The sequence below is a fragment of the Halichoerus grypus genome, chromosome 10, assembly GCF_964656455.1.
Source record: "Halichoerus grypus chromosome 10, mHalGry1.hap1.1, whole genome shotgun sequence".
Classification (NCBI taxonomy): Eukaryota; Metazoa; Chordata; class Mammalia; order Carnivora; family Phocidae; genus Halichoerus; species Halichoerus grypus.
Genome location: NC_135721.1, coordinates 113,074,363 through 113,091,319, shown reverse-complemented (window position 1 = coordinate 113,091,319; position 16,957 = coordinate 113,074,363). Strand labels below are relative to the sequence as shown.

At 48.3% G+C, this 16,957-nt stretch overlaps 1 protein-coding gene across 3 annotated transcripts; it reads left to right on the top strand.

The window, feature by feature from the left end:
* The first annotated feature begins 456 nt into the window (after nt 1–456).
* On the top strand, nt 457–16,617 carry TBC1D20 (TBC1 domain family member 20). 3 transcript variants are annotated; one of them, XM_036121795.2, is made up of 9 exons: nt 457–687; nt 2,120–2,264; nt 7,332–7,517; nt 9,575–9,655; nt 11,641–11,827; nt 11,997–12,098; nt 13,021–13,162; nt 13,920–14,107; nt 14,376–16,617. In XM_036121795.2, exons 3-9 carry the CDS (start codon nt 7,418–7,420, stop codon nt 14,629–14,631), a joined length of 1,056 nt encoding a protein of 351 aa, XP_035977688.1. In that variant the 5' UTR covers nt 457–687; nt 2,120–2,264; nt 7,332–7,417; the 3' UTR covers nt 14,632–16,617. The 3 variants fall into 3 exon arrangements, with proteins under 3 accessions (XP_035977688.1, XP_035977689.1, XP_035977687.1); XM_036121796.2 differs by having other exon boundaries at nt 2,117–2,264; XM_036121794.2 differs by lacking the exon at nt 2,120–2,264.
* Nucleotides 16,618–16,957: the final 340 nt, after the last annotated feature.

Below are 16,957 nucleotides of genomic sequence, written 5' to 3'. Positions count from 1 at the left end.
CGGTCTATGTGAAAGGCATTTTCTGGCCTTGAGCAGTGCACAACCTGCGGAGCTGTATGCAATGGTTCTACTGAACCCTGAAGTCGCCAAGTATGACGACAGGAGCTCGTGTGAGGAGGTGAGATGGTGGTAAAATTCTTGGTAAACAAAAATAATAGCTCCTAATTGTGGAGCAGTTACTATATGCTTCTAAATGTTCTAGGCACTTTCCCAATAATTCCGTTGAGTTCAGTACTTTTATCATCATCAGTATCATTTTACAGATAAGAAAAGCAAAAGAAATGGCAAAATCTGGTCCTGAACACACTTACTCAAGTGTGCCCGCCAGGCTCTATAGTCCACACAGAACTCCCTGGCGCGCTGCCCGCGCTCTTCCTCTGGCCTCTTACGGCGCCTGCGCGTGTGTCCCCGCGACCGCCTTCCGCCTGGCCTAGCGGCCGGTCACGTGCCGGCGCGGGGGCGGGGGCCCGCGCGGGACGCCTGCGCGCCTGCGCGCCGCGGGCCGACCGATTCTACCCTGTCCGGCGGAGCCGGCTGTGGGTCCCGCGGCCATAGCCGCGTCTTCTCTCAGCTGTGCCACCAGCCGGGGCTCGGGCCCGGGCCCGGGCCCCCGGGACATGGCCCTCCGGAGTGCGCAGGGTGACGGCCCCACCTCCAGCCGCTGGGACGGTGGCGCGGAGAAGACAGGTACGGAAGCCGGCGGGGCGCCGAGGAACGACCTTCGGGGACGGCCCGAGGGGCAGGGGCGGCTCTGCGGGGGGTAGGCAGAGGACAGCTGTCGGAGGAGCGGCCCCGGGCGCAGGCGGCGTCCGGGGGGTGGGGGGGCCGCGGGCTGGGGGGCCCCCGAGGGACCGCGCGGGGTGTGCCCAGCGCCGCGGGCTGAGGTCGGGACGGCGGGAGAGGAAAAAGGTGGTGGGCCCGGTCACGTCTGAAAGGGAAGCGATCCTGGAGTTGGGGAGTCAGCGAATGCCGAGACCAGAGGAACCCTGCTGGCCGACTCGCGTCCTCCGTGCGAAGGGCTGGCGGGGGATCTGGTCCGGCTTCGTCACGTCTGGGGAGAACTGGGTCTCCCGGAGAACTGAGGCCGAGCCTCCACCCCCGGCCCGAGGCTGTCTGGCCACGTCCGCACACTCCTGGTGCCTCCTCCCTAGTTGTAAGGCCCGTTTCCCAAACTTCATCTCTCGCCGGCTTAATTTACGCGGTGTACGTGCTCCACTTATTTCTTTTAATTGCCATAAAAATCCAGCCTTTTAAAATGTACAGTTCACTGGTTCTTAGCACATTTACAGTGTTGTGCAATCATAGCCACTGTCTGATTCCAGAACATTTCTAATTCCAAAAGGAAACCCCCCATCACTCCCCATTCTCCAGTCTCCGCAGCTCCTGGCAACCACTAATCTACTTTTTGTCTCGATCCTGTGCCACCTAATTTAACGTTACTTAACTGTGTAGTAGAAAGCGATTCTCCCAAATTTTTATAGTTTCATACTAAGCAATAATTTCTATGAAATCATCGTTTCGTTGTGCAGTGTTTTTGAATGTTTTACATACAATTAAAACATGGCACTTAGAATTATTAATGTTTACTCTGTACCAAGGAAAATAATCCTTTCCCCCTCAGATTAAGGTAGCTTTCCCATTTTTCCGTCCCCTGAGGGGTGCTGCCCATAATAGAGCCAGCCACATATGCAACCCACATTTTTGGTGAAGCACCTGGTGTCCACATCTTGTTTCTCTGGGCTGATTTTCTGTTATCTTCCTTTCCTCCTATTCACTCCTCATATTACTTCTTTGGGCCCTTTGGCCTTGTAACCCTTTGCTAGTGTTTTTGTATGACATCTGTCCTCACGGCATAGTGCCCCAAGCAGTATGGTTTTGTGACCTGTTGTAGTGTGGCTGTGCCTAGGTTGTGAGACTTCAACCCAGTTTCCTTGCTTCTCTGGAAGGAATTTAGAGATGAGAGTTTTTGTTCTGCTTTTAATCATATTGGAGAATTGTTGGCAAAGTTATTAATACTGGAATCCCTCCTTTGTAGACTTTATGATCAGATTGGTTTACTCTCTAGAATATTTTTCTTTATTGTTGGGGTAAAGCAGTTTTTTTGTTTTGTTTTAAGTAGGCTCCACGGAGCCCAACAGGGGCCTCGAACTCACCACCCTGAGATCAAGACCTGAACTGATATCAAGAGTCGGATGCTTAACTGACTGAGCCACCCAGGCGCCCCAAGCAGTTTTTCTTAATACATGCTTGTCTTCATGTTTCAGGTAGTTAATGGATCTCTGCTAATTTGGATACTGTTTGTTGAAACCAATTCGGACTTCCAGAAACAGAGGTTACTTTGTTTTATTTTGTTTTTAGTAGGAACCTTACTTGAGTAAGGTAAGGTTTTCCTCTCCCACTGTCTTTATCTGGTACAGGTATGAAGTTTAAACATAAAATTTTAAGTTAATTTCCAGTGTCAGCATTAGAAGTTCAAGGAATGGGACAGGAAGTGTCTGTTTGGGGGAATCTGTCTCCCCTCTGGCTGGGTCTTCCATTGTTTTGATTTAGGCTGAGTGGACGTTAATTTTACTGTTTTCCTGAGCATCCCAAGAATAGGTCTATGATTTTTCTCTTTCTGAGATGAAACTAGTTGTTCAGCTGAGACTCTGCTAACCTTTTCTTCCTTGTTGTATAGGCCTACTGTTGTCCTTATCACTCTATAATTTGTACATCTCTGGTGCACTGGAGTTTTCTGTTTTCTCCTTTTTTACATCACAATGAGAGCCTATATATTAGGGGCAATAAATTTTTGTTGAAGCGGGGAATGGCACACATAGGCGTGCCTTCCTCATCTGCCACTACCATTCAGTCACCAGATCGTGGGGTTGATAGCGGAGCCTAAACAGACAGCAGCTAAAGTCCACATTTGAGCAGTATCCTGCTTTGGGAAGTACCAGTAGCTTTAGAAAGAGGCCACAGAGTCTACACATCTATTTAGAGTTTTGCAGTGAGCCTGTCCCTAACAGTAGTGTGGGGGAAAATAATGTCATTTACTATAGGCCACTTTTTCCAGGAACAGTGGCTAAGCTAAGTTATTTCTCTTATTCTGCACATATTTGTTGAGTTCCCACAAAGTGCCAAAAATGAGAAGATAGTAGTAAATTTTGAAATGCAGGATTAAAAATAGAATAGGAGCATAGTGTTAGGAGAAATAAGTATGGGAGCTGTGGTTTGAGTTCAGAATTAGTTAAAATTCTGGCAGATTATCTGCCAAAGCATAATGGAAATCCAGCTGATTGCAAACAGTGTTATTTCCCGCAAGATACTAGCAACAGTTTTCCTTTCCCCCAGATTGCCGAATAGCTTACTTGGGAAGAGGGGTGGGGTGGATATATGTCTAAACAATTTGAGGAAATATTTCCACACTCTTAGCAAGTAGGTTAATAAGATTTCTAAATGTCAGCTTACCTCAAGCAATATTCAGTATTATCATTCTAAGTGTTCTTAATTTTTGATGTGTAGAAAGTACAAGGACACTCTGAATTTATTTATTTATTTATTTTTTAAAATTTTATTTATTTATTTGACAGAGAGCACAAGCAGGGGGAGCAGCAGAGGGAGAGGGAGAAGCAGGCTCCGCACTGAGCAGAGAGCCTGATGCGGGGCTCGATCCCAGGACCCTGGGATCATGACCTGAGCCGAAGGCAGACGCTTAACCAACTAAGCCACCTAGACACCCCAAAATTTAAAAATAAAAAAATATATAAATAAAATATTTTGGGGGCGCCTGGGTGGCTCAGTCGTTAAGCGTCTGCCTTCGGCTCAGGTCATGATCCCAGAGTCCTGGGATCGAGCCCCGCATCAGGCGCCCTGCTCAGCGGGAAGCCTGCTTCTCCCTCTCCCACTCCCCCTGCTTGTGTTCCCTTTCTCGCTGTCTCTCTCTCTGTCAAATAAATAAATAAATAAAATCTTTAAAAAAAAAAAAAAAAAAATATTTTGCTTTTTCTTTCTTTGCTGGAAATTAATCCAATTCCTGCCATATTTTGTCTCAGCCTATGTTGTTATATAAAAAGTGTTTTCTTCTACATGTCTGCAGTCCCTCTCTGAACACATACAGCCTTCTCTTCCAAAGGATGGGTCTTTGATCCAAAGTTTATTTTTTTAAATTTTATTTATTTGAGAGAGAGAAAGTGGGAGAGCATGCGCATGAGTGGGGTGAGGGGCAGAGGGAGAGGGATAAGCAGACTCCCCGTTGAGCAGGGAGCCCAACATGGGGGTCGGTCCCAGGACTCCAGGATCATGACCTGAGCCAAAGGCAGATGCTTAACTGACTGAGCCACCCAGGAGCCCCTGATCGAGTTTAAAATTCCTTCCTTGACTTCCTCTTTTTCTTTTTTTTTAATATTTTATTTTTAAGTCATCTCTACACCCAGTGTGGGGCTCGAATCCACAACCCCGAGGTCAGGAATCACAGGTTCCACTGACTGAGCCAGCCAGGCGCCCCACTTTGTCTTCTTCTTGAGTGCAGGATAAAACCAAAATTCTTATTGCCCGCAGTTCCTGCATCCATCCAGGTTCTGTTTTCTCTCTTTCCCTAACACTTCAGCCTCACAGAATTTTTGTTTTCTGGACGCGTTATTTCTTTCATGTGACAAGGCTTTCCACACACTCTTTCCTCTGTCTGGAATGCTTCCTTCAACACAGTCTTCCATGTGCAAAGTTTGCTTTAAGAAGAATAGGGGCAGAATAGGGGCGCCTGGGTAGTGCAGTCGGTTAAGCGTCTGCCTTCAGATCAGGTCATGATCCCAGGGTCCTGGGATGGAGCCCCGCGTCAGACTCCCTGCTCAGCAGGGAGCCTGCTTCTCCCTCTCCCTCCCCCTCTGCCTCTCTCTCTCTCAAATAAATAAAATCTTAAAAAAACTTTTTTTAACTAAAAAAAGGTGGCAGTGGGGCGCCTGGGTGGCTCAGTTGGTTGAGCGACTGCCTTCGGCTCAGGTCATGATCCTGGAGTCCCTGGATCGAGTCCCGCATCGGGCTCCCTGCTCAGCAGGGAGTCTGCTTCTCCCTCTGACCCTCCCCCCTCTCATGTGCTTGCTCTCTCTCATTCTCTCTCTCTCAAATAAATAAATAAAATCTTTAAAAAAAAAAAAAAAAAAGGTGGCAGAATATATTTTCATTGAAGCCTTTCTTGATTGCCCCAGAAGTAGTCATTCTTTCCTCTGGATTTTCATAATTTTTCAAGATTCTGTTATATAATAATGTGTCCCTCGCTAATGTGACTCTCTCAAAGGCTGAGGTGTCATATTCATCTTTCTGTCCCCAGTGTAGTACTTATTACGAGTAGCAGCTCATTCAATGATGGATTGATAAATGAATGGATAGACTAATGAGCGGGTGGGTGGAAGGAAGGAAGGAAGGACACACTCAAGCCAAGAGCTTGAAGCATCTTGGAGCGCCTGGGTGGCTCATTCAGTTAAGCAGTGGACTCTTGATTTTGGCTCAGGTTGGGCTCCACGCTCAGTGGGGAGTCTGCTTGAGATTCTCTTTCTCCCCCCCGCCCATGCACATGCTCTGAATCAATCAATCAATCAATCTTTAAGAACTTTAAGCACATTATAAACAAACGTTAGACTAGTTAGATGCTATGCTAGCAGAGGGAATTGAGACCTGATTTTTCATGATCTCTAGGTAGAGTTACCATTTAATTTAGCATCCAAGCTGGGACATTTCTGAGAGCGCAGTTAGCAGGAGGGCTTCACTATGAGTAATTATGCCGGGACTATAGACGTAAACCAGGAATCTCTCAGACAAACTGGAACAGATGGTCACCCTACTAGGTTACCAGGGAAAATAACAGTCTAACCAGGAGAACAGGTTTACCTGGGTGAAGAGTCACCTGTGTGGTATTCCTGTCTGCACCTCCAGGTGCATGTGACTCCAAGCCAGTGATGCCTCTGTTGGTATGGTTTGTATGTCACAGTTGTCACAGGTAACCAGGATCATTAGGACCAACTTCCGTGGTGTTAATAATGTGCATCTTTGTCATGGAAACAATTTGTAGACTGTTGTCTCAAAATAGGGTGTTATTGAGGAAGGCTGCTTAGGGACCCTTCTAAAGCTTACCCTTCCTTCCAGTGTTACCTTCCACTTACCTGTAGGGTCTTGCGCCTTGTATATGCTACATAACTATTTCTTAAATGAGTCTGTTTACTGTTAGATGAAAGGGCCTTGTGTTTCTTGGATCCAAGCCTTTCTTTTGCTCTCTGCCCCACCCCTTGCCTCTTGAAATCCCCTCTTCCTTTAGAAATTGCACTCTTCAGTAAGGCCTTCTCAAGTTAGCCTGACCTACCACGGCCTCTTTGAGCTCTTGGTGTCTGCACATCCATTTTTGGGGGAGCAATTATACTACACTGTTTTGTAACATCTCTTTGGTATTGTCTTGTTTAACTTTTATTGTGTTTGCTGTTCCTAAAATTAGATATTCTGCATTGAACTGTGAAAGCATATTACCGCATTATTTTCGATAGAAAAATTACAGTAGGATACACATCAACCACAGACTGTCAGCCAATTTTCTAAAAAGGAATTTAAACACAGTAAAATGCCAGTGTATAAATCACAAACTATCACATAAGGATGTAAGATGCTTAAAACATTACTTTCTGCTCACACACAACTAACATGGTGGTCAAGAAACAGTTGCTCTGTGTGCACGATCATGCCTCTCTTACCACCAGCCACACTGGAGACCCAAGTACACCCTTTGATGTTCTACTTTTGAAAATATCTCTATGTAGGGGTGCCTTGCTGGCTCAGTTGATAGAGCATGCAACTCTTGATCTCTAGGTCATGAGTTCAGGCCCCACATTGGGCATGGAGCCTACTTTTAAAAAAAAAAGAAAGAAAAAATATCTCTGTAATTTTGATATGTTACCAGCTGTCTTAGCATGTAACTGGAGAATTTTTTCTCATGTGGTTTTATTTTTAAAAGTATTAAATTTTGGTGACATGTATATAAACAACAGGAAAAAATTATTATATAAAGACATATGTATGTTCTGTGAAGTTAGTTATTAAGAAAGAACAAGCATTCTGTTCTATTCCAAAACTTTAATAGTGTTAGATATGCCTGAATTCACTGAGTGTTTATTATAATTGTAATCCCTTGCTTGTTACTTATATGGTATATCTCCTTAGTGTTTTGCACATGATGCACTAATGACATATCTGTAGGTCAACTTTAAAAATACCTACTTGTACCTCAAACCAAATAAGGAGATTGAGCCCTGCACAGAAAATGAGCACATGCTGAATATGTGCCTGATGCCTTTTCCCCCTTTGTTTTGCAGACTTTAACGCCAAAAGGAAAAAGAAAGTGGCAGAGATACACCAGGCTCTGAACAGTGACCCCACCGATGTGGCTGCCCTTAGACGTATGGCTATCAGTGAAGGAGGGCTCCTGACTGATGAGATCAGGCAGAAAGTGTGGCCCAAGCTCCTCAATGTCAACACCAGTGACCCACCTCCTATGTCAGGTAATGGTGGGGTGTGGTTGTGAGGGAAATTTGTCTAGGACGCAAGGATAGAAGAATTCCAGGTGGCACCTGGGTGGCTCACTTGGTTGGGCGTCTGCTTTCGGCTCAAATCGTGGTCTCGGGGTCCTAAGATCAAGCCCCGCATCGGGCTCCCTGCTCAGTGGGGAGTCTGCCTCTCCCTCTCCCTCTGCCACTTCCCCTGCTTATGCTCTCTTGCTCTCTCTCACTCTCTCTCAAATGAATAAATAAAATCTTAAAAAAGAAAAAGAATTCCAGGATCTTTGATTTTTATGCTCATTTTAAGCCAATAGTAGATGAACAAATCTAAAGCATTTTAGGACATGTTTGGGTGCCCTCTGAAACTGATAAGTAGAATTTTCTTCAAAAAATGAAATGAGCTTTTATTAGATTGATAGGTAGCTTTTATTGACTAGGTAGGGGAGTTTATTTTCTAGTTTCTATATTCACTTAGAGGTGGGTTATAGGAATCTGTATTTTAACAGGCAAATGAACTCAATTTGGTGCAGATGAACTCATTTTGAGAAACACTAGGCCATGGGGAGAGAGAATACCTCTCTGGTCCTTAAGCAAAACAAAACAAAACTTTTTTATTGGGAAATACTAAGATCGTTTTGAATTCTAAAGTTCTGTAACAGTATGAAAAGCTGTTACTGTGGCACCTGGGTGGCTCGGTCGGTTGGGCGTTCGACTCTTGATTTCAGCTCGGTTCTTGATCTCGCGGTCGTGGGATTGAGCCCCGCGTGGGGCTCTGCACTCAGTGGAGAGTCTGCTTGAGATTCTTTCTCCCTCACTCTCTGCCCCTCCTCCACATGCGTTCACTTGCGTGTTCTCTTTCTCTCTAAAATAAATACATAAATCTTGAAAAGAAAAGCTGTTACTTTACTAATTTGCAAGCCCCATGAAGTAAAAGTAGTTCCTTGGAATATAGTACAAAATACAAAAAAGTACTGCAGAACAATGAATCCACTTGGTCATTCATTCACTCAACAAACATCGATTGCTCTTCTGCTATGTACGGCCAAAGTCCAGGTGCTCGAGATCCTTTCACTCGTGTGGCAGGTATCAGTTGTGCTCCTGTCGTGTGCCAGGTGCTAGAGGCAGGTCACGCGGCCTCTGCTGCTAAGAAGCCCACGGCGCCGAGGTGCAGCCGAGTAGGTGGTAAGTTGCCGCTAGTTACTATCTTTGAAACCGGCTGCCTTGGAGCAGTCAGCTTTCGGTTGGAAGGAAAAGACGTCGCCACATTCACGCTCTAAACCCTGAGATGATGTTCTTCTGTCAGATTCCAAACGTCCCAGATCTTTACAAGATGAAGTCTGTGTGTAGGGAAGTGTTACACATGCTCCTCTGGTAGCTTCAGATTGGGGTTGTGATGGAAATGCGCACTTGTTATATTGCCCTTGGCTGGGGTTGAGGGAGATGTGTGCTTGTTCCATTTACAACAGCTGGAGACTGCCTCCTTACTTTCACACTGTGTTGGACTTAGCTGAACACAGGCTCCTATTTGCAGTGTCTTAGTTTTTAAATTTCAGGGTCAAGAGAGGTTAGGTTCTTCTTTGTGTGAGTTTATCTTAATGCTCCTTCCTGAACAGCTCAGTGCTCCCGAGGCTGCAGAGATGTCCGGGTTTTCCAGTGATCTGTGCTTTCCACATTCATGATCTTATTTGATCAGCGTAGTAACGTATGGAAGGAGATAACCCCATTTTACTGATGTGCACGTTGAAATTCAGAGCAGTCCCCCAGTGACATGCAGGAGCAGCTTCCAGTAGGTCCCTGGCTTCCTGACTTCTCTGCTGCTCCTTCTGCCTCACCCTGAACACTGCGTGTCCCTCCTCTTACGGTCACAGTGACTCGAATGAAACAGCACGTTTGGAACTAAACTGGGGATTCTTCTCCAAACGTTGTGTCTTGTGTCATGTCCTCTTCAGGAAAAACCTGAAGGATGTCCTCCGGGCCTCTGATGTCGTACCAGAACGTTTTTGCCCCCGATCTGGCTTCCCAGACATTCCTGCAGTAACATGTTCCTTTTCCTCCCACAGGGAAGAACCTACGGCAGGGAAGCAAGGACTACCAGCAAGTGCTGCTGGACGTCAGGCGGTCTTTGCGGCGGTTCCCGCCTGGTGAGAAGCTCTCCGGGTCCCGCCACCTGGGAGTTCCCGGCCCAGCTGCTTCCAGCCCGGCCCACGGCGTGACCTCGAAGGGGCCCCTGCCTCCTCAGGGGCCCTTTGTACGCTCAGTCTGCGGAGACATTCTCTCCCTGGCTCAGTCACGTTCACACCCCCACTGCGAAAGCCTGAGCCCAGAGTAATTTCTCTTGGCCTAGAGGTGCTGAATGAAAAACCTAGAGGCTTTCCCCGCTTCATGGCCACCAAAGCGACTTCCTAGGGACCGTTCGAGCCATCGTCTGGCTTTAAAGAGCAGATAGGTTTACAAGGGGGCACTAAGAAGAAGTATTCATATCTTCATTTGATTAGATGTATAAATAGGGATCTTACCTGTGCCTCCTTTGGGTCCCTGGACTGGAAGGGAAGGAGGCCATTCCCTGCATGTTTTAAAGGGTCTGTTTAGAAATCGCTTCCCATTCCGGGAAGCATGAGAAGAATGACCAACTGTTGTCTCCATGTTCACAGTGAAGGAAGCTGGGCAACAAACCTCGTGTTTATGATCCATTTCTCTTCCTTTGGCAGCCTCGCCTTTGTTTAGGTCCACAAAGAAAGGAGAATTGCTAAAGAGGACAAGAGCCTCTAAACCCGTTGCCTCACTCTTCCAAAACCATGCTCTGGCTTGGATTTTGCCTCTTAAATCTTGCTTGCTCCCCTGCTCATGATTCCTGTGTAGCCGGTAGCCTGCCCCCCCTTGCTTTTGATAAAAACGTCTGCCCATGGCCCAGTCCCCTTTCCCTGTCCTGCCGGTTTGGATGAGAACACGCAGGCAGGTGCCCTTGTTTCCCCCTAGGTAACCTGCTTTTCCTCTGACCCCTTTCTGCCTCTGCCGTTTATGGAATGTCGGTCTGTGAGGTTCTTTGTGTGGGCTGCACTTTCCATGTGGTTTCATTATTCTGCTTACATCCGTGTTCTTTTGAGCTCAGCTAACCTCTCTTACTCTGAAAATTCAAACAGAGTTTAGTCTTGTTCTCTCACCACTTTGATTACTTTCCCTAACCATAGTAGTTACTTCATTTTCTTTTTATTGGGTCTTTTAGAATAAGCCTTTTTGAGAAGGGGTTTCCAGATATATCTTGGATCAAGATATATTCCTGTGATACTTCGTTTGGTTTAGAGGAGAACATGCAACTCTTAAATTTTTTATTTTTATATAATTTCTCATACCTATAGAAAAAGTTGCAAAAATAGGACAAATAATTCCCCAGATGCCTTTTACGCAGATTTCCTATATTATATGTTAATGTTTTACTATATTTGCTTTAGTATTGCTTTGTCTCTCTCCTACACACACACATACACTTTTTTTCCTGAATTATTTAAGAATCAATACAGACATGGTGTCCTTTTACCCCTAAATATTTCAGGGTGTGGTTCCTAAAACCAAGGCTCTTACATAATCACACGGCACTCAGTAAATCAGCAGCACACTGAAAACTAGTGCTACTAGCGTGGAGATTTTATTCAGGTCTCACCCTTCAACGGCAGTAACATCCTTTAAAGGAAAAGGCAACACGAACACAAGCAGTTCCCGTTCAGTCATCCTACCTCATTAGCCTCCTTGACCCTGGAGTAGTTCCTTTGTGTTTTATGACTCAGTTATTTTTATAAAATTCCCCTCGGTGTGGGTTGCCGAGCATGTAGGTGCTCCCCGGCAGTGACCCCAGGGCACGTCCCGGCCACCGCAGGAGAGGCGCGAGGGGTCCGGCCGTGTCAGCTGTGGCCACTGGGCTGAGAAGGGGTCGGCGGGCTCCCCCCGCCGTAAGGCTGCTGCTCCGAGTAGTATCAGTGGTGTGGGGATTTTAATACGTGTTGCCAAACTGTTCATAACTCATTCTTTTTATTAAACACTTGGCAAATCTTTTGCTGACCGTCTTTGCCCCTCCTTGTTAGCAGTCTCCTCAGTGTGTTCAGGGGCATCTCCCCTCGTCTTCCCTCCCCAGGCATGCCGGAGAAACAGAGAGAGGGGCTCCAGGAAGAGCTGATCGACATCATCCTCCTCATCTTGGAGCGCAACCCTCAGCTGCACTACTACCAGGGCTACCACGACATCGTGGTCACGTTTCTGCTGGTGGTAGGCGACAAGCTGACGCCGTCGCTGGTAGAAAAGTTGTCGACCCACCACCTCAGGTAAGCGCAGAGGGATACGAGAGGATGTGGGATCGCGCCTCAAGCCCCCTGGGGACCACTCCTTGGCCCGTCTGCTAGTCTGTTTCCAGTGGTGGGAACCCTGTTCTACCCCCTCGGCCCTGATCTGAGCATTTGGTCTGACCGAGCTCATTGAATTGTCTCCGTCCAGGGATTTCATGGATCCGACGATGGACAACACCAAGCATATATTAAACTATCTGATGCCCATCATTGACCAGGTGAATCCAGAGCTCCATGACTTCATGCAGAGGTGTGTATGCGTCTCCGTTTATGTGCACACCTGCACACGGCACCCACACCCCTTTGACTTCCTCCTGGCCCTGGTCTCTTCCTCACAAGTCCAGCTCAATCTCACCACCGTCGTATGTTGATTGGCATTCAGTTCTTCCAGGTTGTCCTTTCTGTTTGCCAGCAAGCTGGATAATTCAGTTCTGTACGGCCTGGGAGCACTTTCTTGGGTACTGTGCTCTTGTGGGATACGAGAGATGGACAGCGCATGCCCTTGAGGAGGTTACATCTGGTGGGGAGGGCTGGGGAGGTGAGTATGCCGAGGTTATTGCTTCAAGAAAAGGACATACTACTGTAGGATCCCGAGTCGAGAAGGACAGGGCCATCCTAGGGTTGTTTTATTCTCCAGGTTCCAAGGAGAAGAAATATTTCTTTGCAAATCTTACATAATTTTTTTTCTCTTCTGTGTAATTGGAAATGAGTCCTTGGCCAACGCCTCACCCCCCCCTTTTTTTTTTAATGTCTATGTCTTAAGATGTTTCGATCGTCTCACGTTAACTGAACAATTAATACAGTTGTGTCTTTAAGCCTGAGAATATGTGCCTGTGTCTGCGAAAAGTGTGTATGACTTTTTCAGAAAGAAAACCATGGTATTGTTCTGTGAAAAAGCTATTTCTTCCTGTTACTGACATTGGTTAGCCGTTAGGACGGCAGGCGGCGAGATAGGGCACCCAGGACCCCATCGTAGTATTAGTGTCATGGTGGGTATGTTTTAAGGACTTTGTATTCAGTGAGAAGATGCTGAATTCCTAGGGGGCTGAATTTTCCAGAGAGTGTATTTCCCACATTCTTCCTTCTTATAAGCACCGAGGACAAAGATGTCCCATGGAGCGGAGAGGGACAGCCCATCAGGGAACCTAACGTCTGGATTTCCTTGCTCCTAGTGCCGAGGTGGGAACCATCTTTGCCCTCAGCTGGCTCATCACCTGGTTTGGGCATGTCCTGTCTGACTTCAGGCACGTCGTGCGGTTATACGACTTCTTCCTGGCCTGCCACCCGCTGATGCCCATTTACTTTGCAGCCGTGGTAGGTACAGACCACGAGCCAGCAGCTAGGTTCCCCATCACCCATTCCAGCTCGATCATTTTCCCTCAAGGGAGACCTGGTGATTATGGAAAGATGGGAAAGAGCATTTCCCAGACTGGTGCCCCCGGTTGCCGCTCTGTGCAATGTGAATGGGAGTGTTACAGGAAAAGAAAAGGCTCTGTGTAAAAATAGGATTGGGAAGTGCTTGGTTAAACCAAGTTAAAGAGATCTGTTTCCTGCATGATTCTTCTGAACCTTTAGAATGCTCATGTGCATAACGAATTGTCCGTGTTCCTCTTGACATCCCCCGGAACTAGTACAGACTGCCAGCTCCAGGCTGGGGAGGGAAGGGGTGCGGTATGACGACAGGGGGGACGCTGGCAGGGCTTGATGGGGTTCCTGTTCCGTGGAGGTGCCTCCACTGCTCTTGAAAGGGGAGCAAGACTGTTCTTTCTACTGCTTTGAACCATTTTTTTCTGTGTGGGAGCTCCAGGAGTCTCCCTGTGAGCCATTTCCTTTTCTTCCTCCTAAAAGAACCTCCTTCATTTCGTTGGTCTGCCTTCCGCATCCTGGGGTGGAAGTCTGCCTGTAGTGGGAAGGGCTAGCCCCCTGGGAAAAGCATACATACGTTATTCCTTCCTAGATGGATACAAGAGTCTGCTGTCTGTTACCAATTTAAATTCATCTCTAAGGAGAATGAAGGGCGGCGAAGGCCCTGCTTGTCCCGGTGTCTGATGCAAGGCCTTGCTCCCCACAGATCGTGTTGTATCGAGAGCAGGAAGTCCTGGATTGTGACTGTGACATGGCCTCGGTCCACCACCTGTTGTCCCAGATCCCTCAGGACCTGCCCTATGAGACCCTGATCAGCAGAGCCGGAGACCTGTTTGTTCAGTTTCCCCCATCTGAACTTGCTCGGGAGGCATCTGCCCAACAGCAGGCCGAGAAGTGAGTGAGGTGGAGGCTCTGGTTGAACTGGGGGTGTCTGTGGGTGAGCAGAAGTGGTGGAAGATTGTGTCTGCCGGGCACCGGGCTGGGGGATGTTTCCAGAGATCTAAGCTCAGGCCAGCGGAATCCCTACCTTGGTCTTCACGGGTCTTTATCTAGAAGAGCCTTGTAAGCAGTGGATGGCTCTGCCCTCAACCTCTGTGATAATCCCGTTTTTCTGTCTCTTCTTTCATAGCATTTCCTTCTTCTGTCTCCTCCCCCTCTGCAGGACGGCCGCCTCTACCTTCAAAGACTTTGAGCTGGCATCAGCCCAGCAGAGACCTGACATGGTGCTGCGGCAGCGGTTCCGGGGACTCCTGCGACCTGAGGAGCGAACGAAAGACGTCCTGACCAAACCAAGGACCAACCGCTTTGTGAAGCTGGCGGTGATGGGGCTGACGGTGGCACTTGGAGCGGCCGCCCTGGCTGTGGTGAAAAGTGCCCTGGAGTGGGCCCCCAAGTTCCAGCTGCAGCTGTTCCCCTAAATGCCGGGGAGGGCGCTGCCTCCTCCATTACGTTGAGGTCTCACCCTTCCATGGAAGGATTGGGAGGGGGTGGAATTTCCTTTATTAAAAGGGTTTCTGTCAAGGGTTTTCTATTCCTGCCAGCCCCCGCCCTGCCTGCCCGTGGTTCGCCTTCACTTCCGAGCCCACTGGCACCTGAGAGCTGCGCTCGGAGGCCGAGCCAGGCCGCGGGCCTCCTCTCCCTCCCCGCCGCCGTCCCCCTGCGCTCCCCGCTGCTGCCTCTCGCGCCAGGGGTTTCTTGAGCTGCCCGCGGCCCTGGGAACCCTCCGAGCCTGGTTACCGGGGACCTTCTTAGCTGCCCCATAGCAAGTAAGCTGGGCCACCAGGGGCCCTCCTCGCGGCGCCTCCCGTTCCGTCTGCTGCCGCTGGCCCGAGGAGGAAGGAGCTGCTGCCGTGGGAGTTAGACCTTGGCACCGAGGCGAGGGACAGAGGCTGCTAGCCGGGCGCAAGACTGGCCCCTCTCGAGAGCAGCTCCATTAGCTGGTCAGAAATCAGACAGATGTGAACTAGGTTACTAGGTAAATCCTATTTTCAGCCTAGAAATCACTTGGGCATTCCCAGTCAAACAGGAAGGAATGTGAGGTTGTAGGGCCCAGACGTAAACTGGTTTTGCCTGCCTTCTTTCTTTTTCCTCCCTGTTCTCTCCCACAAGCCACATGATGTTGCTTTTAAAGGACACTTTTATTACTCTTTTTAGAATTACATATACCCAACATGTAAAGTACCCTCACTCTAAAAATGATAGTTCCTTCACGGGAAAAACAGTCCTCATCAGCAAGATGAGCTTCTAAGACCCTGAAGTTTCCTTTCTCCTCGATTGTTGAACGTCTCACTTGAGCGAGAGCTGCTGTGTGTTTACAGCCCCACACTTCCAGAGCGCCCACGGGCCCGCTCTCCTGCCTTCCTCTTCTCAGACCACTCTTCTCCTCCCAAGTAGGCACCCGCTCACTCCTACCTTGGCTTCGTTTGGGGGATTCAGTTTATCTCCTCAGCTGTTGGTCTCTCCCTCCTGGTTGGAAATGTCACTGGAGACTTGTCAGCAACCAGAAGGGACACACCAGCCTGAAGAGTATGGGAGAAGCTGAGAACAGCCAGCTCCCGCCCCAAGCTTCTGGAGGACTCTCCAGGCCTTCGGGGACAAGACGGATCATTCAGTCCTTCTGGACTTCTTTTCCTGTAAGCGAAACCAAGTTTGTTTGAGATTAACTCTGGCTTGAAAAAAAGTGCCTTTTGCTGCTTTAAAGAATTGAAGTGTAGAGTATGAAGCAGCCATGTACTTTCATTTTTCTGTCTCTCGGGCACTGTTCTCTTGGCAGTTGTTTTCTTAAAGTGAACGTGCCAGAAGTCCTGTCCCTTAGCATACCGAGACCGCAGAGTGGGGGGCACTTAGTACGCCAGGCAGCCGGCAGGCCCAGGGCAGTGAGGGGTGTCTACGCCGAGTCACGTGAAGTGACACTAAGCACTTTAAAAACAAAAGGTTAAAGTGATGGGTCATTCTCTGTAGCAGGAGTCCCACTTGGGGTAAGTATAATGGGGATGGATTAATCTAGACAGTGATGGAGGCATGAAGACAGAGGAAATTCTTCCAGGACCCAGTCCCAGGCTTCTCCCCCGGCAAGCTTGTCCCTCACCGCCTTTACAGATGCACAGCTGCCCGCCGCAGCGCTGGGGCCTGTCTGTAAATACTGAAGGAAGTGATGGGCAAGAGGGACGGAGGGGCATAGGATCAGGGTCCCAGGGCCACAGGCTTTGGATCCCAGAAAGCAAGTGGCACAGGCTTCTGTTGTAGCCTGAGGAGGGGGTTCATGCTGACATCGGGATTCTCCCTGCCAATGAGAAGAGAGCATTATCCTTTTACCTTCAGGTGGTTTACTATTCTGTAAAGAATATATGTAAATATTTTGTACAGAACCCTGTATAAAATAAACAGCCATATGTGGTTACTAATCAGTCTCCTGACATTCCGTCCTTGAGCTCCCCCACGTCCCACTCCCGGCCTGGGACTGTGCTGGAGTCTAGGGACTCTTGGTTGGCCTTGACTTACGTGGAGAGCTTGGGGAACACCTGCAGTCCTGTTTCTACTTCACCTGCAAGAGGTATGACCTCCCCACTCCAGGTGCTGCCCGGGGGCACTGGCCCGTTAAGCAGCGCAAGTGACATGGGACATTCGTCCGGGGGGATCTTGCCTGTTTTCCACATACTTCTGGGGATGCCTTAGGCTCTAAAGGTGGATATTTGGTTTGGGAACCTAATCAGAGTCTGATGTGAATGCAACTTTATCTCCACA

What these genes read in the sequence shown, in the direction of transcription:
- TBC1D20 (XM_036121794.2), top strand. Translation starts at nt 618, where the DNA reads ATGGCCCTCCGGAGTGCGCAGGGTGACGGCCCCACCTCCAGCCGCTGG. An exon ending in TGACCCACCTCCTATGTCAG is followed by an intron (nt 7,518 to 9,574) that starts GTAATGGTGGGG and finishes TTCCTCCCACAG; the next exon opens with GGAAGAACCTACGGCAGGGA. An exon ending in CCATTTACTTTGCAGCCGTG is followed by an intron (nt 13,163 to 13,919) that starts GTAGGTACAGAC and finishes TGCTCCCCACAG; the next exon opens with ATCGTGTTGTATCGAGAGCA.